This window comes from Monodon monoceros, unplaced genomic scaffold (assembly GCF_005190385.1).
Source record: "Monodon monoceros isolate NGI ecotype Baffin Bay Population unplaced genomic scaffold, NGI_Narwhal_1 Super_Scaffold_11, whole genome shotgun sequence".
In the NCBI taxonomy this organism is placed as follows: Eukaryota; Metazoa; Chordata; class Mammalia; order Artiodactyla; family Monodontidae; genus Monodon; species Monodon monoceros.
Window position 1 is genome coordinate 49,118,345 of NW_021703767.1, and position 24,060 is coordinate 49,142,404.

The 24,060-nt window shown below is 41.9% G+C and overlaps 1 protein-coding gene across 2 annotated transcripts in view; it reads left to right on the forward strand.

The window, feature by feature from the left end:
- NFKBIZ (NFKB inhibitor zeta) overlaps positions 1-21,773 on the forward strand; it is a 30,348-nt gene extending 8,575 nt beyond the window's left edge. Inside the window, exons 1-12 of one of the 2 annotated variants that reach the window (XM_029214824.1) lie at positions 10,082-10,545; positions 12,904-13,043; positions 13,566-13,596; positions 13,719-13,822; positions 13,920-14,716; positions 15,651-15,756; positions 16,146-16,292; positions 16,481-16,544; positions 16,835-17,004; positions 17,896-18,006; positions 18,137-18,304; positions 20,611-21,773. In XM_029214824.1, the coding sequence (XP_029070657.1) occupies positions 10,257-10,545; positions 12,904-13,043; positions 13,566-13,596; positions 13,719-13,822; positions 13,920-14,716; positions 15,651-15,756; positions 16,146-16,292; positions 16,481-16,544; positions 16,835-17,004; positions 17,896-18,006; positions 18,137-18,304; positions 20,611-20,664 (2,181 nt within the window). In that variant the 5' untranslated portion in view covers positions 10,082-10,256 and the 3' untranslated portion in view covers positions 20,665-21,773. Of the gene's footprint in view, positions 1-10,081; positions 10,546-12,903; positions 13,044-13,565; positions 13,597-13,718; positions 13,823-13,919; positions 14,717-15,650; positions 15,757-16,145; positions 16,293-16,480; positions 16,545-16,834; positions 17,005-17,895; positions 18,007-18,136; positions 18,305-20,610 lie in introns of those variants that run through there. The other variant, XM_029214825.1, reaches the window with a different exon arrangement.
- The last annotated feature ends 2,287 nt before the right edge of the window (positions 21,774-24,060 follow it).

Genomic DNA, 24,060 nt, shown 5'->3' on the forward strand with positions numbered 1-24,060 from the left:
ATATGTGGGAAGCATTTTGGAGAAGGAAGTTTTTTTTTTTTTTTACAGTGGAATAAAGGAGCAGAAAGAGACAAAACATTAAGTCCTCTAGACAGTTCTAGAAAAATGAAGATAGTCTTTTGGTGGGGGGTAAAGGAGCCAAGGGGGAGCTAGTTTGGTTTTAGTTCTGTCTATTATACTCTTGGCATCATGGAATTAGAACTCAGAGAAAAGGTCAGAGCTGGAGATAGGAATTTGGAGTTTTTAATACAGGTCAGAGTTGAACCTGTGGGAGTGGGGAAGCTTGCTCAGAGTTCAAAACAGACAGGAGACAAGAACTCTCAGGTCTCAAACTGCTTTGCCATCACATAGGTTTGGAAGATAATACAGAAGTTTTCCAGGACCTCTTTGGCTAAAATAGAATCTCTGGCTGTCTCCCTTTGCCTTGCTTTGTTTTTCTTCACAGCACATTATCACAACCTGGCTTTATATATATATATTTAAATTTTAAATGTTCTTTTTCTTTATTTTGTTTTTGGCCGTGCCATGTGGCTTGTGGGATCTTAGTTCCCTGACCAGAGATAGAACCCTGGCCACCGGCAGTGGAAGCGTGGAGTCCTAACCACTGGACCACCAGGGAATTCCCGTTTATATTTGTATAGCTATTTTATTATTGTCTGTCTTTCCAAGTAGAATGTAAGCTCCATGAGGGCATAGACTGTTTTTGTTCAATAGTTGTGGCACATGGGCTTAGTTGCACTGTGGCATGTGGGTTCTTCTTGGAACAGGGCTCAAACCCGTGTCCCCTGCATTTGCAGGCAGATTCTTAAGCACTGTGCCACCAGGGAAGCGCTGTCCAATAGAATTTAAACTGATGATAGATTGCTGGATATTGCATTTTTATCTTCTCTTATAATAAAATTTTTTTCCTTAACAAATATCTTTAGATAACTGAACACACAGATGCATGTATTTGAGACTCTTGAAATATACAGGCTAAAAACGCAGTTTTGTTTCTGTTTTTCCTTAAATTCTGCTTTCCACAAATCATGATCACATAGTCCCTTCTCTGCGGTAGAATCTCGTTATGAGAAAGTAGGTGTGACTTTCTTTAAAAATCCAGGTGTTTTAGCAATCTGGTTACTCTTATCGGATTATCTGTTTGCATCTACTCTTTTTGTTGTAATTTTCATTAAGGTTACTTGTCGAGTCCTTGGTTTCTGTCAGATCTCTCTTCCTTTGCCTCATCACACCTGTATTTAAAAATTCGCCTCTCATTGTACCTATGTGGGTGCTAACAGTCCATTCAAACATAAGCCTATCGCCTTTCTCTATAATTTTCTCCAGGAGGGCTGCTGGTTATGGTATGGTGTCTCATAAAATACAACTATAGATAGGCTAGGCATTGAAACCAAATCCACCCTCCTTCTATTTTCTAAGGAATCATAATCAAAGATAAACCTGAATCTGCTTGTATTTCATACAGGCAAAGACTCTTGTTAGATCTAGTCCCTCTTTTTCAAGTAGTCTGAGTGGTATAAATGGCACTAGAATTTTTTTTTTAAACATCTTTGTTCGAGTATAATTGCTTTACAATGGTGTGTTAGTTTCTGCTTTAAAACAAAGTGAATCAGTTATACATATACATATGTCCCCATATTTCTTCACTCTTTTTTTTTTTTTTAATTATTTATTTTTGTCTGCATTAGGTCTTTGTTGCTGTGTGCGGGCTTTCTCTAGTTGCAGTGAGCAGGGGCTACTCTTCGTTGCACAGGCTTCTTATTGTGGTGGCTTCTTGTTGCGGAGCATGGGCTCTAGGCACACAGGGTTCAGTAGTTGTGGCTCGTGGGCTCAGTAGTTGTGGCACGTGGGCTGTAGAGTGCAGGCTCAGTAGTTGTGGCACATGGGTGTAGTTGCTCTGTGGCATGTGGGATCTTCCCAGACCAAGGCTCGAACCCGTGTCCCCTGCATTGGCAGGCAGGTTCTTAACCACTGGGCCACCAGGGAAGCTCTCTCTTCCCTCTTGCGTCTCCCTCCCTCCCACCCTCCCTATCCCACCCCTCTAGGTGGTCACAAACCACCGAACTGATCTCCCTGTGCTATGCGGCTGCTTCCCACTAGCTATCTACCTTACATTTGGTAGTGTATATATGTCCATGCCTCTCTCTCACTTCGTCCCAGCTTACCCTTCCCCCTCCCCGTATCCTCAAGTCCATTCTCTAGTAGGTCTGTGTCTTTAGTCCCGTCTTGCCCCTAGGTTCTTCATGACCACTTTTTTTTTTTTTTTTAGATTCCATATATATGTGTTAGCATATGGTTTTTGTTTTTCTCTTTCTGACTCACTTCGCTCTGTATGACAGACTCTAGGTCCATCCACCTCACTACAAATAACTCAATTTCGTTTCGTTTTATGGCTGAATAATATTCCATTGTATATATGTGCCACATCTTCTTTATCCATTCATCTGTTAATGGACACTTAGGTTGCTTCCATGCCCTGCCTATTGTAAATAGAGCTGCAATGAATATTGTGGTACATGACTCTTTTTGAATTATGGTTTTCTCAGGGTATATGCCCAGTAGTGGGATTGCTGGGTCATATGGTAGTTCTAGTTTTTTAAGGAACCTCCATACTGTCCTCCATAGTGGCTGTATCAATTTACATTCCCACCAACAGTGCAAGAGGGTTCCCTTTTCTCCACACCCTCTCCAGCATTTATTGTTTCTAGATGTTTTGATGATGGCCATTCTGACTGGTGTGAGATGTTATCTCATTGTAGTTTTGATTTGCATTTCTCTAATGATTAATGATGTTGAGCATTCTTTCATGTGTTTGTTGGCAATCTGTATATCTTCTTTGGAGAAATGTCTATTTAGGTCTTCTGCCCATTTTTGGATTGGGTTTCTTATTTTTTTGATATTGAGCTGCATGAGCTGCTTGTACATTTTGGAGATTAATCCTTTGTCAGTTGCTTCATTTGAAAATATTTTGTCCCATTCTGAGGGTTGTCTTTTGGTCTTGTTTATGGTTTCCTTTGCTGTGCAAAAGCTTTTAAGTTTCATTAGGTCCCATTTGTTTGCTTTTATTTCCATTTCTCTAGAAGGTGGGTCAAAAATGATCCTGCTGTGATTTATGTCATAGAGTGTTCTATGGCACTAGAATTATTGGGTAAAGTAATTTAAAGCAATAGTTGTCAAACAGATCCCGAATTCCTCCTTAATGGTCTATCACAATCACTGGGGAGGTGTTTTCAAGGGCCATACAACCCCATTTTGAAGATCGTAGTGGCCAGAGAAAACCTTACTGGTGGGAGTGTATCATACCTCTCAGGTGTGCTGGGGGAAGAAAGGGGTTGAGAATCACTGGTCAAAGATTCTGAGAGAACAGAACACATGAAGCTAAAAGATGACTTTGTTTCTATCTATTCTCTGCTGTTTATCACAGGTTGGTCTTTTGGTCCCCTAGACCCTGTTTGCTAGCATTTATGGAACGTTTAAACTGTATAGGATGATGTAGGCTGATGGGAAGAGGAAACTCTGCAGGGCAACATGTAATCCAGAATGAGGTTAAGAGATGAAATTTGAGCATGGTTGTTGGAAATAGAGAAAAGCGGAAGGATGTTAACAGGAGAATCTGTCTACTGAACCTCATGTCTAATTTAGTGCATCTTTGTTCATTATAATAGTTTTCTGACCTACAACTTCTACAGTTATCATTTTTAAAAAAATACATTGAGTTTCTTCCTAACAGTTGGATTGCACAAGTGGGAAAGTGCTCTGGGGGGAAATGCTATGCAGACAAAAGGTATGAAAAGTTTTTGTTCAATATGTAATCTATTCTCCCTGCTTCTCTCAGCCACACACATACAAGTAGGTTGGAGATTCACTCAATGGTCAAAATAATTTATGGGAACTGGAAGGGAACTAACATGAAGTGTCTAGGATGTGTCAGATACTTTACACACGTTGTACATTACCTCATGTGGTCTTAGCAATTTGATTTAGATACTAATAGTCCACTTTATATGTGAGTAAAGTGAGGCTCAGAGATGAAGGACTTGCCCCAAAACACATAGCTGGTCAGTGCTAGAGCTGAGTTTACAGGCTTCAAAGCCATGACATTGCAGTGCTTCTGAGCACTTTTGCTTAAAGCAAGGGTTCGTAAACTTTTTCTGTAATGAGCCAAATAGTAAATATTTTAGGTTTTGTGGACTAAGAGACAAGATAGAGGATATTATGTAAGCACTTATATAAACATTTAAAATGTAACTTTTAAAAAATGTAGAAACCATTCTTAAGAGACAGGCTGTGCAATAGGCCAGATTTGTCCTGCAGGCCATAGTAGTAAGCAAAATCAATTTGAGGGAGGTGAGGTGATTGTTTGAATGAATAATTGCCATTAATGTTATATGAAATTTGCATAGTCTTTTAGTAACTGAGAGTTCAGATTTCCTCATTAATGAATTCCAATGTTAAATTCTCCTTTCAATTCACAACAATCCATGTTTGACCTAAGTGCCCATCATCGGATGAATGGAAAAAGAAGATGTGGCACATATATACAATGGAATGTTACTCAGCCATAAAAAGAAATGAAATCGAGCTATTTGTAATGAGGTGGATAGACCTAGAGTCTGTCATACAGAGTGAAGTAAGTCAGAAAGAGAAAGACAAATACCGTATGCTAACACATATATATGGAATTTAAGAAAAAAAAATGTCATGAAGAGCCTAGGGGTAAGACAGGAATAAAGACACAGACCTACTGGAGAACGGACTTGAGGATATGGGGAGGGGGAAGGGTGAGCTGTGACAGGGCGAGAGAGAGGCATGGACATATATACACTACCAAATGTAAGGTAGATAGCTAGTGGGAAGCAGCCGCATGGCACAGGGATATCGGCTTGGTGCTTTGTGACCACCTGGAGGGGTGGGATAGGGAGGGTGGGAGGGAGGGAGACGCAAGAGGGAAGAGATATGGGAACATATGTATATGTATAACTGATTCACTTCGTTTTAAAGCAGAAACTAACACACCATTGTAAAGCAATTATATCCCAATAAAGATGTTAAACAAACAAACAAACAAACAAAAAAAACAAGTGATGACCCACTGCATTCATATGTGAGCTCCAGCTATGGGATCCTGGACAAGTGGTGCTATCTGTTTTAGTTTTCATGTCTTCACCTATCAAATGTAGGGAACAATTCCCACATCATAGAATCATGGTGAGAATGAAATGAAATAAATGATTTGCATGTGTTAAAAAAAAAACAAAACCCCAAAACTGACAAATACCCAAATCTGAATAACCAGTTTGTCAGTCAAGTAAAATTGGTATTCCATAAAAAATAGAGACTAGTTCAGCTCACAACTCAAACAGTATTTGATTAGAACAAATGGCAATGTCATATCATATCATTCAACCTAGTAGACCAAATGCCTTTCCAGACAATTGTCATAAAATATTAAAGATATATATATTTCAAGGGTCAAGTCTTAATAAAGTTAGTAATTATTACTGTTTCATCTATGACTTTCTTAAGTGAAACTGGCTTCTCTCTCTTTTTTTTCCTTTTTTCTGCAAATGGGTAGTGGTAAAGAATACAATGATGACTAGTTCATTTTGTTGCCATTGCCTTCACTTGTTGTAAGGCACCAGCAATTTTACCCACCTTTGTTTTAGTACCATCAGTGCAAATGTCAACACAACTGTTCCAGGATAAATGATGAGATTCAAAAAAAATATTGTATACTTCAAATGATTCAGCACCTCTTTTTTTAAAAATTTATTTTATTTTATTTATTTTTGGCTGCGTTGGGTCTTTGTAGCTGCAAGTGGGCTTTCTCTAGTTGCAGCGAGCAGGGGCTACTCTTTGTTGTGGTGCGCGGGCTTCTCATTGCTGTGGCTTCTCGTTGCGGAGCAAGGGCTCTAGGTGCACAGGCTTCAGTAGTTGTGGCTTGCGGGCTCTAGAGCGTGGGCTCAGTAGTTGTGGCACACGGGCTTAGATGCTCCGCGGCATGTGGGATCTTCCCGGACCAGGGCTCGGACCCGTATCCCCTGCATCGGCAGGCGGATCCCTAACCACTGCGCCACCAGGGAAGCCCCGATTCAGCACCTCTATGTTTGTTGTCAAACATTCATATGAAAGATCTTTGATAATTAGTTGGTGCTGATACCTGATGAATACAACCAGAATAACAAGTCCAGTCAGCAGATCTATCCATTTCTAAGGCAGAAGTGCAGTTCTGCAGAAAAGATCAGTTTTAAAGTTTGCAGTCAAATCTTTAATTTGATGAGTTACTATAACATTGAAAAGTGGCAGTGCCATGGTTTCTTTTGCTGACTTTTCCTCTAGAAGGCATTCAGCAAGATAAACTCTGTCAGGCTTTACTGTTCTCTCACCTATGATGTTCACTTCTTCAGCCAGTTATGCTGTAAGATACTTCACTGGATTTTTCTCCTCAGGTTTGAAAAGCTGCACCAAATAATTTTTGGCTTCTTAAAAGTTCATTACATCTTCATTTAAAACGTCAGTTCCTTTTTAAAAACTCTGAATGACTGGTCTCAAAATGGTGTTGCAACTTAACTGGCATCATATTACTATGCAGAAATGTTCTATTGCATAAGACACAATAAGGTAAATTATTAGCATCTATAAAGCCAAGGAAAAGAGCATCATCATATTTTTATTTTATACTTACAGTTCCTTCCAATTGCTTTGGAATAGTTTTCTTCCTTTCGTGAGTCAGGGAACTCTCTGATCTGTCATTTTCATCTTTTTCTATATCTTTAGATGTAGACCGTGCATCTGAGCCTTGAGGAAATGAGTCTTCTGATCTCCCTTTCTAAAGCAAAAGATTGGGCTCCAGACTCAGACAGATAAGGATTTTAATCTCTTCTCCACCTATGATGAGCAGTGTAAACTGTGTAAATTCTCAAAGGCTCATTTTTCAAATACTGTTTCTGTGGTCAGGAATCTGGGAGTGGATTTGAAAGGGGTTTCTAACTCAAGGTTACTCATACTACTACCTTCAAGATGCTGGTCAGTGCTGCAGCCATCTGAAGGCCAGATGTGGGGCTGGAGGATCTGCTTTTGGAATGGCTCACTCACATGGCTAGCAAGTTAGTGCTAACTGTTGGCCTCAGTGGACTTTTCCAGAGAGTCCTCATAACATGGTTAGCTATCTCCACAGAGTGAATGGTACACAATGTTTGATTAGAACAGTGGCAGTGTCATATCACTCAACCTAATAGACCACACTGAGTTTATATTTCAACATTTAAATGAGCATTTAAAGTTAATTTTTGTAGTGATATTAACAAATAACCATTCTTGACTGTGTGTTGTGGTCTTTTTTTTTTTTTTTTTTTTTTTTTTTTTGCGATACACGGGCCTCTCACTGCTGTGGCCTCTCCCGTTGCGGAGCACAGACTACGGACGCGCAGGCTCAGCGGCCATGGCTCACGGGCCCAGGCACTCCGCAGCATGTGGAATCCTCCTGGACTGGGACATGAACCCGTGTCCCCAGCATCGGCAGGAGGACTCCCAACCACTGCGCCACCAGGGAAGCCCAAGGGGGGGGGTGGTTTGTGGTCTTTTAAAACAGTATGATTGCTTTGATATTTCGTAGAAAACTTTATTTTGAAACATTAGTCTACTGACCGTATTTATCTATATTAAGTTCTCCAGAAGCCATGATTTTGAAGTTTGAATTTTTATATACCAAGTGAAACAGGAAATAATTTTAGGGGGAGAATTAATTTTTTTTTTTGCGGTACGCGGGCCTCGCACTCACTGTTGTGGCCTCTCCCGTTGCGGAGCACAGGCTCCAGACGCACAGGCTCAGCGGCCATGGCTCATGGGCCCAGCCGCTCTGCGGCATGTGGGAATCTTCCCGGACCGGGGCACGAACCCGCGTCCCCTGCATCGGCAGGCGGACTCTCAACCACTGCACCACCAGGGAAGCCCAAGAATTAATTTTGTAAAAAAAAATATTGGCCGTGAATTTATTTGGATGGCCATTTAAGGCCTTTATTATACATAAAATGTTAGTGGGAAGGAAAAAATATCCAAATAGATTTTATTGAGAAAGACTAGTATCTCATTTGGAGCATCTTTTAAGTGATTTTGGTTTCTGAGGAACTGCAATTACTGGAGCCTTGTTTTCTGCAGATACATCAAGGGAGCTGTTTTCTTTTTATTTTTAAAAAAATTTACCAAAACTCAAAAACTGGCAGGAGGGAAAGGCAGCAAGAAGTTCTTGGGGCAATACAACATTTGTGAGAAACAAGGAAATATTTACTTTAGCACCTGCACCAGGGTCTTGTACCACCTATCAATACTGAATAACAATTCAAGCTCTTTGTCTCCCTCCTCCCCTGCCTCCCTCATTTCTTCCTCTTGGGACCCTAACAGTCTACTTTCCCTGATTTCCCTGTGATCTGAAGTTGGCATCCCTATTCACATGGTCATCCAGCCCCAAACCATAGCCTGGTTGGGGACCCCTTCATTGCTGCCCACCTCCAACCCGGTGCGACCTGTGCATTCTGCTTTAGCAATGCTGCGCAGGCCTGTTTTCTTTCTGCTTACTTTCTTCTTCCCCACTGCCTCTGCCCCAGGGTCACGTCAGTTCTCTCTTGGGCCATTACAGTGATTTCTCTCCTCCTTTGAGCTGCTTCCGGATTAATTTTGCCTGCCCCAAATTCTTTCATGTTCACTCAATGTTTATTAAAGACCAGTGTGTCAGCCTGTTACTGGAGGTGCTCCACCCCAAAACACCAAGTTACCTTTCACATTTAATGTTATGGTCTTCCCTTGACTATCCTAGAAGGGACTGTAAGCTTTTATCTGACACCTTTTCTTTAATTCTTTGCTCATTGTTGTTCCCTCTTCCTATAAATGCTGTGGATTGAAACCTCACCCATTATTTGGGGCCAACCTCAGATGTCACCTTCTTTGCAAAGATTTTCCTCATGACCTCATCTTGCCCTTCACTAGACATTCTTTTTAGGACACTCACTGAACTTTGTATCCCTCATGATATTTAATCATAATTGGTTTCTTTTAATATAGCATGTGTGTACTTACCTTATCATTCTTAAAAGATTATAATGTACTTGAAAGGACAGACATATTCATCTTTAGTTCCTGCTAACTCCTAGCCATGGTTTTAGCAAGTAATTGGACTTCACTACAAAAATTGTGTAACTCCATTAAAGTATTTAAGATAGGAAAGAGCAAAATTCCTGTGCTTATCCGACACAATGGACAGTTATGCAGCATAAAGAAATTACATATATGTAAATAGACACATACATGTATATATACTTGTCATTTTGCTAAGACGTATTTGTCTCAGTATGGAACTTTACAGGACACCGCTTTTTATTCCTGGGCTGCATCCAAAAAAAAAAAAATTGTTGCCCGGATTATAATTTGAGGACAGAAAAAAATGGCTTCAACATCTCTTTCAGTTTGGGATTTGGCCAAAAGGTACGTTGGCAAACGCTTACTAAACTGAGAGGAGACGGGCCTTTAAGAACCTCCCGGAGACTCCTTGGCTGGGAGACGCCTTGGCTGGGAGACGCCTTGGTTGGGAGACGCCTTGGCTGGGGCTGGCGAGAAGCTCGGCGCAGGGCGGCGGGAGGGCTGCGCGGCGCGCACCTTCCAGCACTTTCCTACGCCACGGAACCAGGCCAACCTGTTCCCACCGCCGCCTCCCGCCTCCTCGCCGCCCAATGAGGGCGAGGCCCACGCCACGCGCCCTCTTCCCGGGCGCCTAGGCCAGGCTGGGAGCGCGCCGCGGCTGCGCCGGCCCCGACATCCGTCGGCTGGCGGTCGGGTCGGGGGTCCGAGGGCCAGGAGGCCGCGTTCCATTGGAGTTTCTAGGTGAAGGGCAGGAAAACAACCGGTCGGTCTGGCCGGGGCCGGGAGGGCGGAGCGAGGGCGGAGCGAGGGCGGAGGGCACATTGCCTCATCCTGTACATTTTACTGGAAACGGGGCGCATCCGGAGGAGGGGCCGGGAGGCTGCCCAGACGCCGCTAATGGCCCGGCCGGGCGCGGGGGAGGCTGGCAAGGCGGTGGCCTCTTTTCTCCGCCCCTGGCCTCGAAGGCCGGTTAAATAGTCGGGCAGCCCGGGGCCACGCCCGTGCCCGCGCAGTCCTCCAGCCGATAGGTCCCCGAACGCATCACAGCCGCAGTCGGGAGGCAGCCGCGCGCAGCGAACCGGTGGCGCAGGTGTCTGGGGTCCCCGAGCACCGAGCCCGGGAGTATGATCGTGGACAAGCTGCTGGACGACAGCCGCGGCGGAGAGGGGCTGCTGGACGCGGCCGGCGACTGCCGCCTCATGACCAGCCCACTCAACCTGGCCTACTTCTACGGCGCGTCGCCACCCGCCGCCGCCCCCGGCGCCTGCGACGCCGGCTGCTCGTCGTCTGGGCCCTCGGCGCCCGGCTCGCCCGGCTCCGACTCGTCCGACTTCTCTTCTGCCTCGTCCGTGTCCTCCTGCGGGGCGGTAGAGTCCCGGCCGAGAGGCGGCGCCCGTGCCGAGCGGCTGCAAGGTACCCACCGGCCCCGGCGGGGCGGCCCCAGGACCCCTGTTTGGGGGCGGCCCACCCGCGGGGAGGGGGGGGGTCTGGGCCGCCCAGAAGCCAAGTACCTCGGCCAGGTGTTAGGTGGCCTCGGCGCCTGCTTTAGCGGAGGTACATAATCACACTGGCCATTATTATTAGGCCACTACTGGATGCCTTGCCCCGCGCTGGGCGTTGAATATCACTCGATGCCCTTTGACCGTCTGTGAAATCTGGGCGCCTTCTAGCTGGCCTGGTAACTTGAAACACACAGCTCTGACTTCGGGTGGGGGGAATGGACCACGTTGGGTTTTCTCTTATTTTAAAAAAACACTTTTCTTAAGGTATAATTCACATACTATGGCGAGATTTTGGATCTGATGTAGGTGTACCTTTTTCTTGTGGCTGTTTAAGTGAAAGGCTGTAGCCGGCGATAAGGGTTTGGGTACTGGGTTGAAGGTCGTGATTTATTTCTTTCTAAGTACGTATTTGTGGAAATTTTAAGTAAAAGGACTTTATAAAGAAAAGAAACCGATATTATTAAGATGTAAGGTGAAGCTGGACTGAAAACCGGTTTATACCTCGAGTCTGTGATTTTCCGAAGTCTGCCCAGAATTTCTTCGGTTTTTGTTTTGTGTGCTTTAGAATGGTTGAACCGTCTGTAGCAGAGAAAGGCGTAACGTTTCCGTTCTGCGGCTGTGAATTGTTAGCTTCTTTTCTTAATGAACGGAGTTGCATAATTTGGGGGAAAACAGGATGCCGCTGTAGGTGAACCAAAGAACGTCTAGATAATCTCAAATTTTGGAAAATCTATTCAGCATGATTTTAAAGAGCGTTCTCTTTCAGGTATTCCCCACGGCTGGCCACTCCTGTGTTTTGCTTGTGTTTTAGTTTAATATGTGATTTGTCATTTTTATTTAAAAAAGTGATTTAAACCACTCGGTTGTATAACATGCTTCCTGTATGTTAAGTGTGTAGCAAATGCCAAAATTGTGTGTGTATTTAGACCCTTTTTTCCCTCCACATTTGGCCTTCATCTGGCTGAAACTATTTTGTTAGTTCTTTGGCTTACCGTAGGGGATTTCTGAAACTGAATTTTTCTCCCTGTGACGTTGAGTTATTAACTACTGTCATTCCAGAGAAATGCCGTGTTAGATTCTGGCAAGATATTCTTAGACTTAAACATAAAACTAACTAGTGTTTAGTTTGCTCTATCATTGAGTTGTTTCTCTCATGTATTTGATTATATATATATATGTGTGTATATATCTATATATTTAAAATTATGCCTTGTTTTTTGTCCCGTCTTATTTTTTTCCATTCTCAATGGGGTTGCTGAATTATTCATTTCCTGACTCTTTGTGTGTTTACTTTGTGTTCAGCTCATCCCAAGAGGTTGTGACATAGTAGTGGTCAGAGTAGAATGCTGTACTCATGTACTGCATTTTTTTTTTTTTTTTTTTTGCGGTACGCGGGCCTCTCACTGTTGTGGCCTCTCCCGTTGCGGAGCACAGGCTCCGGACGTGCAGGCTTAGCGGCCATGGCTCATGGGCCCAGCTGCTCCGTGGCATGTGGGATCCTCCCAGACCGGGGCACGAACCCGTGTACCCTGCATCGGCAGGCGGACTCTCAACCACTGCGCCACCAGGGAAGCCCTCATGTACTGCATTTTAAAGTGTATTTTAAAGCTTAAATATGAAATGAGATTATTTCCTTTCTACTTAGAAGGCCTATGTGATCAAAAACAGTCGGTGAGGGGAAATCCTGTGTGCATATGTGGAAAGGCGTTTAAGCTCAGTGAATTTAGGTAGCTTTCTTGGCGTAGCTGAACTGAGGGAAATAATAAACTGAGACATTGTTAAATGTTAGGCTTTGGTACATTGAGATCTTTGGGAGAAGTTTGTTTTGTACCTTCTTAGGTGAGTGGAATTGATAGACTTTAAAATTTCTATGTGGACATAAAGCCTTTGGTTTGAAAAGCTAAAAATCCATCATTTATTCCTTGCTCCCCCAAGGTTTTTCAAAAGTCTAGAATAATTACAGATTTATGAGAGTCAGGGTGGCAAAATCTGTGATCCTGTCTCATGGGTGGATAGGGCTGAGAGACAGAGAATTAATTTGGGTTTATCTCTCGGCTCTGGGGTTCCCTGAAACAATATTTTTATGAGCTTTAATTCATTAGACTTCCTGGTGGGGAAAGGTATGAGGCAAGCAAGTTGAAGAGGCTTTGCGGTCTGTTAGTTGGGAACTTTATCATGTTGGATAGCTACGCTTTTGAGATTATTAATATTCATGTCTGTGAAGACACTTAATTGGGATATGTTTTGTTTTGTTTTGTTTTTTGAACAGTTGAGCCCCATATGGGGGTTGGAAGGCAGCAGAGAGGACCCTTTCAAGGTGTTCGCGTGAAGAACTCGGTGAAGGAACTCCTGTTGCACATCCGAAGTCATAAACAGAAGGCTTCCGGACAAGCCGTCGATGATTTTAAGGTGGCACCTAATTTATTTGTTTTGGGTTGGGGGATAGGGAGGTTAGCCTGTCAGTGTTATTACTCTCTGCTAACCTAGGTTGGGGAAGTCTTTTGTAGACCACAAAGTCCATAGTACAGAGAACATATTTGTCCTGCTGTCTGCTATATTGCTGCCACTTGGCCCACTGCTAGGTACTTGGCAGGTGTGCAAGAGAAATTTAATGAATAAATAAATGAAGGCAAGTTGGGGGCAAGGAAATTAATGTGGTTCAGTTAAAATGGAACATTTTGACTAGAAAGGGAAAACTCAAGTGGCCTTATTAATTTTATCTTAACCTGAGTTGAACTAAGGTGAAAGTGCAAATGGGGGAAGTTGCAAGATAGGATGGAAATTAACATAGAAAATAAATATTGCTAGAATAGCTATGTCAAAGGTTTGTGGTGAACTGTAAAGAGGGGTAGAGATAAGTCTGTTTGTTGATGTATGTTAATCAGGAAACCATTTATCACACACTAAATTGGAAACTTTTTTTCCTTATAGACACAAGGTGTGAACAGAGAGCAATTCACAGGTAAGAGTTACCTCTATTTATAATATCATGGGGGCTGTAGGGTAAAACAGTGTAGTGTGATTATGGGTAAAAATTTGTGAAATAAAATTATCACAGATTCCATATTCCTTTCTTGGGTATAGAATTGAAGAACACAGTATCATATAGTGGGAAAAGGAAAGGCCCTGATTTATCATCTGATGGACCAGATTGCAAAAGACCAGCTTTGTTACATACCCAGTTTTTGGTACGTATCTCACTATTTTCCTCTGAATACCCATTGGAAATTATTCCTGGAATAATTTTGGAAGGAAGTGCGCAACTTATTGTTTCTCCCTTTCCAGACGCCACCTCAAACACCCACACCCGCGGAAAGCATGGAAGATGTCCATCACAATGAATCCAAACAGGACAGCAGTGCTGATCTGCTTCAGAGCATTATCAACATTAAGAATGAATGCAGCCTGGTTTCCCTGAACACTGTCCAAGTTAGCTGGATGCACCCTGTGGGAGTCCCTCCAAGCTCCCCCCACGAGCAGTGTCAGGACTTCCACGGAGGGCAGGTCTTCTCTCCACCTCAGAAATACCAACCCTTCCAAGTCAGCAGCTCCCCCCCACACATGATGGATCAGGCTTCCATGTACGAGTATTCTTCACAGAACCAGAACGTGCAGGAGCTGCCGCAACAGCACTACACCCACAACCCAGCTCTGGAATACAGTCCTTATTCCAGAACTTCCCAGTCCCCCAGCTATGAACCAAACATCTTTGAACCACAGTTCAAACATCAAGAACCACAGTTCTGCCTGAACCAAAGTTTTGCATCCCTTCTAAGTGGTCCCAGGGAATCTGAGAATATTGCTGTTCCCCCACAGACTGCCCCCAGCGTTCAGCAGCAAAATGATGCCCACGTGCAGAACTTCAACATGATGTCACACAGTGCCTGTGAGGCCCTGGCGAGGCATGATGCAGGCTCTGCCCCTTTAAACACACCACTGCCCTTCCCGAACATCGTCGGAAATCCAATGAACACCACACAGTTAGGGAAGTCATTTTTTCAGTGGCAAGTAGAGCAGGAAGAAAGCAAATTGGCACATATCTCCCAAGACCAGTTTCTTTCAAAGGATGCAGATGGTGACACGTGAGTATGTCCCTTTATCTCATTGAGCTGATTTGGTAAGCCATGCTTGCTGGACATAGTGGGCACAGAATTTCTCTAGGGGATGCCAGCTTAGATCTGAGTAAGTGGTTGGCTAAACAAGATGACTAGTGGGCGTAGAATGATAGCTCATATTTCAAGCAAGAGTTTTCCTTTCCTTTTTTTTCTGGCTGAACAAATTACCTGTTCTAAATTAATAAAAATGTACATGTCTTTGAATAATTGGTTTTGAAAGATTAGCATAGATTGTGTCTGTAGAGCAAAATCAGTTAGATCATGGTTAGTTGGTCATGATCAACTGTGAGTTGATTTGTAGATTGAATACTGATTTGTTCTGACATCTTTGTGGTGTTGGGCAAGTTTTTGTTTTTGTATTTGTTTTTGTTTTTTGCGGTACGCGGGCCTCTCACTGTTGTGGCCTCTCCCGTTGCGGAGCACAGGCTCCGGACGCGCAGGCTCAGCGGCCATGGTTCACGGGCCCAGCCGCTCCGCGGCATGTGGGATCTTCCTGGACCGGGGCACGAACCCGTGTCCCCTGCATCAGCAGGCGGACTCTCAACCACTGCGCCACCGGGGAAGCCCTGGGCAAGTTGTTTAACCTCTCTATGCCTCAGTTTCTGGGCATGTAAAATGATAATACCTCCCTCAGTGGGTTTTTATGAACATTAAGAATAATGGATTTAAAGTAATCAGCATGGTGCCTGGCGTACTTCTTTTTTCTGGTAACCTAATTCATCTTGTTGCAACTCAGATGTATTGTCAGCATAGCAGAAAAGACAAATTATGCTCTGTACTGTTTGATTTGAGTACACCAACATATCAAGAAAGGGGCTAAAGGAAGAATTTTTTTTAAAAAAGGATGAACTTAGTGAAATAAATAATTCACTTCTTTTCTTTTCCTTTTGTTTTTCCCCAGGTTCCTCCATATTGCTGTTGCCCAGGGGAGAAGGGCACTTTCCTATGTCCTTGCAAGAAAGATGAATGCGCTTCACATGCTGGATATTAAAGAGCACAATGGACAGGTGAGGATCTTGACAGAGGGAAATGGCAAAGTGTGGTCATGGGGACAAGATGACGGCCGGTCTCATATTTATGTGTAGATCATTTCAGAGTTCCAGACCAAGAGAGTTTAGTTAATATTAACTTCTGGGTGTTGACTCTTTGTCACTGCCAACCTTGAAGTTATTAACTTTAACTTTGTAGTTATTTGACCAAAGACTAACTGGGTATAATAAAGCTGCACCCTAAGCTTATTTTAGTTTCCTTGTGTTACAGTATCTTATTGCTTATTAACAGGATTTATTCTCTCTATGTGGGGTTTTCTCCCCTCAGTCTTAGTTTAGGTTCATATTCTTTGTTACTATAGTGTTATGGGTTTTAAAAAATATTTTTTTCCTCTGAATGTCCACAGAGTGCCTTTCAGGTGGCAGTGGCTGCCAATCAGCACCTCATCGTGCAGGATCTGGTGAACCTCGGGGCCCAGGTGAATACGACTGACTGCTGGGGAAGAACCCCCCTGCATGTTTGTGCTGAGAAGGGCCACTCCCAGGTGCTTCAGGTAAGAGGCAGCGAGCCAGGCTCCCATTACCATAGGGCCAAAGGGGTACAGCTTGGATATTAGGAGTTGGATGTAGATTGCCTGTTGCAATGCTCTCTTTTAAGTTGACTTACTCCTTTCTTGGAACAGTAGTAGATAAGTATTTGTGTAGTTTGTCTTTTGCTGATGTCTGTTTTTAAATTCTGCAGGCAATTCAGAAGGGAGCAGCGGGGAGCAATCAGTTTGTGGATCTGGAGTCAACTAACTATGATGGTAAGTGATTGATGCATTATTGGGTGAAGAAACATTCAGAGAGAGGGGCCCATTAATTCTAAGGGTATTAAGTTCAATACCAATAAGGAAGGGAGGTAATTAAAGCTAAAATATTCTATAGATAAAATTAGCACTAAGACCCAATGGAGGGATTACTCAGATTACCTTACTAGTTCTTGTGGAGCCCATATGTAGGTCATGTGAGAGGCCACCCTCAAGGTTTGTAATTATAGAACAACTAAAAGAATTGATGGGATGCTTGACCACTGCTTTCTTATGCTTTTTTCTAGGCCTGACCCCGCTACACTGTGCAGTTGTGGCCCACAATGCTGTGGTTCACGAACTCCAGAGAAATCAACAGCCCCATTCACCTGAAGTTCAGGAGCTTTTGCTGAAGAATAAGAGCCTAGTTGATACAATTAAGTGTCTGATTCAAATGGGAGCTGCAGTGGAAGCTAAGGTAAAATTCACAGAAGAGTTTGGAAATGGGATGTGGGAGAGACGTGGTTATAGCCGAAGACCTTCTTCCCAAGTGTAGATTAAAACTTTTCCCCCTTTTTATTTTATTTCTGCCATCTTTTTAAATTAATGGAGTAGTAGCAATGTATGGATAGTTAAGCTTAGATTTTAAAAGATCACCTCATCTGCTTTCTTGATTTGCTTTTAATCTATGGATTATTATTCAAAAGATCATTTAGCTGTGAAATGAATGTCTTTATTTGAAAGGAAAAGAAAATGCTTGAAATTGATATTTTCATTTTGCTTCCATTGTTATACACAGATACTAAAGGTAGTGCATTTTGTAAGGGTTTCTTCATTGTTGTTGGATCTGGACTTAATCTTCTGTTTTTTAAACTGGAGAATATTTTATTATCTTTAAATTTGAGGTTTATTTGCTGAGTATTTGCTGTGTACAAGGCTGAGGTACTGAGTTAGGGGCCCTAGGGGAAAATACCTAAATCATAAGCCACTTGGGTCCTTGGGAAGCTTACTGTCTAGTAGAAATGGTGAGAGATATAGCTAATTTTAAGTCTACAGGGTGGCCACCAAGTCTGGAAACATAGGCGAATACACAGTAAATGATTTCTTATATTACAGCACATGATAAAACAGCATAGTCTATGTTTCTATATTTTATGGCCACCTGGTATACAAGGGTAGATGTGATAAAAGGGAATTAGGAGGACTGAGAGATTCCATGGAGCTTGGGTTGCAGTAAGGGTTTGTGGAGAAGGGGGCACTCCGAGTGAGTCTCCAAGGGTGAACCAGACATATGAGAGACTGGGTGAGAAGCATATCCAGGGCATCGTTTCTGGATGTTCATTTTTTCCCCCCTCTTGCCTTTGACAAGGATCGTAAAAGTGGCCGCACAGCCCTGCACTTGGCAGCTGAAGAAGCAAATCTGGAACTCATTCGCCTCTTTTTGGAACTGCCCAGTTGCCTGTCTTTTGTGAATGCAAAGGTACTTTTAGAAGTGTTCAAGAACTGTACAAGATTTGGAATAACCTTCTTTATACCTTCTTCAAGCTTTTGAGCTGCTTTCATGAAAGTCTCCCTTCCTGATGGGTGTCGTTTTGTCTCTTTGTCTTTAGGCTTACAATGGAAACACCGCCCTCCATGTTGCTGCCAGCCTGCAATATCGGGTGACACAGTTGGATGCAGTCCGCCTGTTGATGAGGAAGGGAGCAGACCCAAGTACTCGGAACTTGGAGAATGAACAGCCAGTACATTTGGTTCCTGATGGCCCTGTGGGAGAACAGGTGAGGGCCACAGAAGGGAGAAGAAATACTTTGAGGCATTGTTCCGAAACATAAGGGGCAGGGGCCAGCTGGCACTCTTCAGGTGGGCTTTATCAACATCTGTGTCTCAACAGTGGTCATTGTAGCCCTTTAGAGTCAGTTGCTTTGTCTCCAAAGGAAGAGTAAGAAATTTGAGGGTTTATCCATGGACCCCAAATGATCAGAAGTCAGGTAGTCTTTCTTTTTCTTCCAAGACACAAACTTGGGTTTGGGCTAAGTCAGAATGGTTTGACATTTGGAAGTTGATGAAAGAGGAGGAACCAAGGTTCCTGCACACACTAAAGAAAGAGAATCTTAGTTTTGTGAGTAAGTGATGAGCCTTCAAATATTGTGCATATTAAATGAGTCAGTATTTATAGAGTATTCAGAATAGTCCCAGGCACATAAGTGGGTGCTGCTCAGTAAACATTAGCTGTTAACAATGATTTCTATCCACTAACTGATCCTAAATAAAAAATGGGAAGGTTATTTATATAATTTAGAACCTAGAAATATTTTATACTTTAAATAAAATTATGCTTTTCTCATCATATGGTTCTACTGGATTGGCCAGAAAGTTCGTTCAGTTTTCGCTGTAAGCTGTTATGAAAAAGTTGAATGAACTTTTTGGCCAACGCAATATATTATATTTGGGGATTGAACAGTTTCATATGACTAAACTTTTCTTGATAACAAGAACTGACTCTTTTTAAGAACTTATATATTTTTAATTTATTTTTTTAAGCAGCAGGTTCTTATTAGTTATCCATTTTATGCTTATTAGTGTATATATGTCAATCCCGATCTCCCAATTCATCCCACCACCACCAACCCCCCACCGCCAGTTTCCCCCTTGGTGTCCATACATTTGGAAGAACTTGAAATATTTTTGATGAAACTCTTTCCCTGGAGGAAACAAGAGATTGTGGCTGTGGGTCGTTACATACTTTAATAATCACAAAATAAAATATATGGAATGCAATTTAGCCTTGCCTTTGATTTACAGCCCTCGCTATGACCATAATATTATAGTAACTCATATTTGTGGAGCTCTTTATAGCTTAAAATGAATCACTTGATGATTTGTAGAGTTTTCCTGTATATTATACCACTTAATAGTTAGGAAAACTTTGCAGGGTGAAGGTTCACCTGGGAAGACTGGGACTCAGAGTGGGACCAGCCATAGGGACCATCATTAAATAGTAAATGGCAGAGTCCTAAGCGCACTGTTCACTTCTGGTTTGCTGTTTGTGGTGTGCAGTCATAGAGTGATGTTCTCAGGGAGTACTGAGCATGGAGAGCTGCTTGACTCTTTGCTAAATGTTCTTGGATTACTCTCCTTCCTGCTTTTGTATTTTTTGTGTCTCTGTGTGTGGAGGGAGGGTCTTTTCCTTTGCTTTTATTGTCAGACCATGGTCATTGTGTCTCCTTCTAGCAGCTGTCAATTGCATCCCCTACTCCAGTCTTCTTTCTTCTAATTTGTTGCTTCTTATCTGCTGTGGGCTGAGAGACAGATCATAAAATTTGTCAGGCTGGGGTATAAAATCAATTACTAGACTCTGAATGAGCCTGGGGGTTTCCTGTGATCCATATAGTCATGCACAGATGCTTTAATTCTTGGATGTCACAGCTATCTTGACTCGAAGGGCATTATAGTTTACTTGTGTGTGTAACGTGGGCTCTCGGTTCTTGGTTGAGGCTGACATCAAGGTAGGTGAGATATTATAATAACCATGATTACTGCATTATATTAAATGTTCTCACAAATAACAGTAAAGATTAGGAAAAGAATATAGGTCTTAGTTAAACTTTTGGAGATTTTCAACCTCAGATTATTTTTTTATTTTTTATTTTTTGCCGTACGCGGGCCTCTCACTGTTGTGGCCTCTCCTGTTGTGGAGCACAGGCTCCGGACGCGCAGGCTCAGTGGCCATGGCTCACGGGCCTAGCCGCTCCGCGGCATGTGGGATCTTCCCGGACCGGGGCACGAACCCGTGTACCCTGCATCGGCAGGCGGACTCTCAACCACTGCACCCCCAGGGAAGCCCGGCCTCAGATAATTTTTAATGGAGATGCTTTACTTTCTTTTACTCAAAGATCATTATAGCAGGTCTGTAGTAAACTTTAAAAGGAGTTGTAGTATTTTTATTTGTCCCCTTAAAATCTTGACACATACTGTTGCATATTTCTTCATATACTTACTTACAAAGAAACTGAAGGAGATGTGGTACTTTGATCGTAGAAAAAAAAAAAAAAACCCTTACAAATCCTATTGGTTTCCTTTCCAGATCCGACGTATCCTGAAGGGAAAGTCCATTCAGCAGAGAGCTCCACCGTATTAGCTCCATTGGCTGGGAGCCTGGTCAGCAATACTCACTGTCAGTTAGGCAGTCCTAATGTATCTGTACATAGACCATTTGCTCTGTATTGGCAAATGTAAGTTGTTTCTATGAAACAAACATATTTAGTTCACTATTATATAGTGGGTTATGTTAAAAGAAAAGAAGAAAAATATCTAATTCCTCTTGGCAGATTTTAATATTTCATACCCAGGTATCTGGGATCTAGACCTCTGAATTTAATCTGAGTGGTAAAACTGACTTCAATTTAACAGTAGCTTTTGGGTAGGAGAAGGCTTTGATTTGTGGCATAAGGCATTGCTTATGTAGCTATTGCCAGTTTAAAAGGAGGTGAATTGTAAACTTTTTCTTTAAAGAAAAATGAAAGCATTTGGAAGTTAAAAAATAAATCTGGACGTAGTGTTGAGGCTTCGTTTGGCCTGATGCAGTACCTGATAGTTATTGGTGTTGGAAAGTCTCTAGTCGTTGGACTAGATGGAGGGTACCATGGTTAAAGTTTGATCTTGCAAACTGTATATAATTGTTATTTTTGTCTTTTAAAATATTTATACAAATATTTGTACATTGGTCATTAACATGGCCGAATTTGAAATGTGTAAATCAATAAACTAGAAAAGAACAAGTGGATTTTCACTATTTTTAAAAATCATATGCATTCAGAGGAGCTGTGTAATCACCATCTCTGTGGATGAAACAGATGGAGAGTTGTTCCTTTAGTGGCTGGCAGAGCTCTGTTTGAATTGTAAATATGCTTTGAGATGAGATACATTATTTGTAGGGAATTGCATGCTGTTAAAGAGAACACCTTTTTATGACTCACTTTCTAGAGTTTATGATTTACTTGCTCTGTTGGAATGTTTGTTTTACCTTTATAAGAACAACAAAAAGTCAATATTGAAACATGTTTTACTGGTTTTCTGTTGTCAAATAATGATAACGTACCATGATGTTTCATATTACCATTCAGAAAAAAAATGCCTAATTTTTTAGTAACTTTAATTCTAATAATATTATTTTGCTTATTTCTGGCATACCCCGAGGAATGTATTTGGCTTTGATTGTACATTAATTCTTTGTAATAAATTTGATTCATGAAAAACCCTTCTTTATTTCTTTTCTTTAAAAAATTTTTTTTAACATCTTTATTGGAGTATAATTGCTTTACAATGGTGTGTTAGGTTCTGCTTTATAACAAAGTGAATCAGTTATACATATACATATGTTCCCATATCTCTTCCCTCTTGTGTCTCCCTCCCACCCTCCCTATCCCACCCCTATAGATGGTCACAAACCACTGAGCTGATCTCCCTGTGCTATGTGGCTGCTTCCCACTAGCTATCTATTTTACGTTTGGTAGTGTATATATGTCCATGCCACTCTCTCACCTTGTCACAGCTTACCCTTCCCCCTCCCCATATCCTCAAGTCCATTCTCTAGTAGGTCTGTGTCTTTATTCCCATCTTGCCCCTAGGTTCTTCATGATCATTTTTTTTTTTTTTTTAGATTCCATATATATGTGTTAGCATACGTTATTTGTTTTCCTCTTTCTGACTTACTTCACTCTGTATGACAGACTCTAGGTCCATCCACGTCACTACAGATAACTCAATTTCATTTCTTTTTATGGCTGAGTAATATTCCATTGTATACATGTGCCACATCTTCTTTATCCATTCATCTGTTGATGGACACTTAGGTTGCTTCCATGTCCTGGCTCTTGTAAATAGAGCTGCAATGAACATTTTGGTACATGGCTCTTTTTGAATTATGGTTTTCTCAGGGTATATGCCCAGTAGTGGGATTGCTGGGTCATATGGTAGTTCTAGTTTTAGTTTTTTAAGGAACCTCCATACTGTTCTCCATAGTGGCTGTACCAATTCACATTCCCACCAGCAGTGCAAGAGTGTTCCCTTTTCTTCATATCCTCTCCAGCATTTATTGTTTCTAGATTTTTTTTTTAACATCTTTATTGGGGTATAATTGCTTTACAATGGTGTGTTGCTTTCTGCTTTTTAACAAAGTGAATCAGCCATACATATACATATGTTCCCATATCTCCTTCCTCCTGCATCTCCCTCCCTCCCACCCTCCCTATCCCACCCCTCCAGGTGGTCACAAAGCACCGAGCTGATATCCCTGTGCTATGCGGCTGCTTCCCACTAGCTATCTACCTTACGTTTGGTAGTGTATATATGTCCATGCCGCTCTCTCGCTTTGTCACAGCTCACCCTTGCCCCTCCCCATATCCTCAGGTCCGTTCTCCAGTAGGTCTGTGTCTTTATTCCTGTCTTACCCCTAGGTTCTTCATGACTTTTTTTTTTCTTAAATTCCATATATATGTGTTAGCGTATGGTATTTGTCTTTCTCTTTCTGACTTACTTCACTCTGTATGACAGACTCTGGGTCTATCCACCTCATTACAAATAGCTCAATTTCATTTCTCTTTATGGCTGAGTAATAGTCCATTGTATATATGTGCCACATGTTCTTTATCCATTTATTGTTTCTAGATTTTTTGATGATGGCCATTCTGACTGGTGTGAGATGATATCTCATTGCAGTTTTGATTTGCATTTCTCTAATGATTAATGATGTTGAGCATTCTTTCATGTGTTTGTTGGCAGTCTGTATATCTTCTTTGGAGAAATGTCTATTTAGGTCTTCTGCCCATTTTTGGATTGGGTTGTTTGTTTCTTTGTTATTGAGGTGCATGAGATGCTTGTAAAGTTTGGAGATTAATCCTTTGTCAGTTACTTCATTTGAAAATATTTTCTCCCATTCTGAGGGTTGTCTTTTGGTCTTGTTTATGGTTTCCTTTGCTGTGAAAAAGCTTTTAAGTTTCATTTAGTCCCATTTGTTTACTTTTATTTTTATTTCCATTTGTCTAGGAGGTGGGTCAAAAAGGATCTTGCTGTGATTTATGTCATAGAGTGTTCTGCCTATGTTTTCCTCTAAGAGTTTGATAGTGTCTGGCCTTACATTTAGGTCTTTAATCCATTTTGAGCTTATTTTTGTCTGTGGTGTTAGGAAGTGATCTAATCTCATACTTTTACATGTACCTGTCCAGTTTCCCCAGCACCACTTATTGAAGAGGCTGTCTTTTCTCCACTGTATATTCTTGCCTCCTTTATCAAAGATAAGGTGACAATATGTGTGTGGGTTTATCTCTGGGGTTTCTTTCCTGTTCCATTGATCTATATTTCTGTTTTTGTGCCAGTACTATACTGTCTTGATTACTGTAGCTTTGTAGTATAGTCTGAAGACAGGGAGCCTGATTCCTCCAGCTCCATTTTTCTTTGTCAAGATTGCTTTGGCTATTCGGGGTCTTTTGTGTTTCCATACAAATTGTGAAATTTGTTGTTCTAGTTCTGTGAAAAA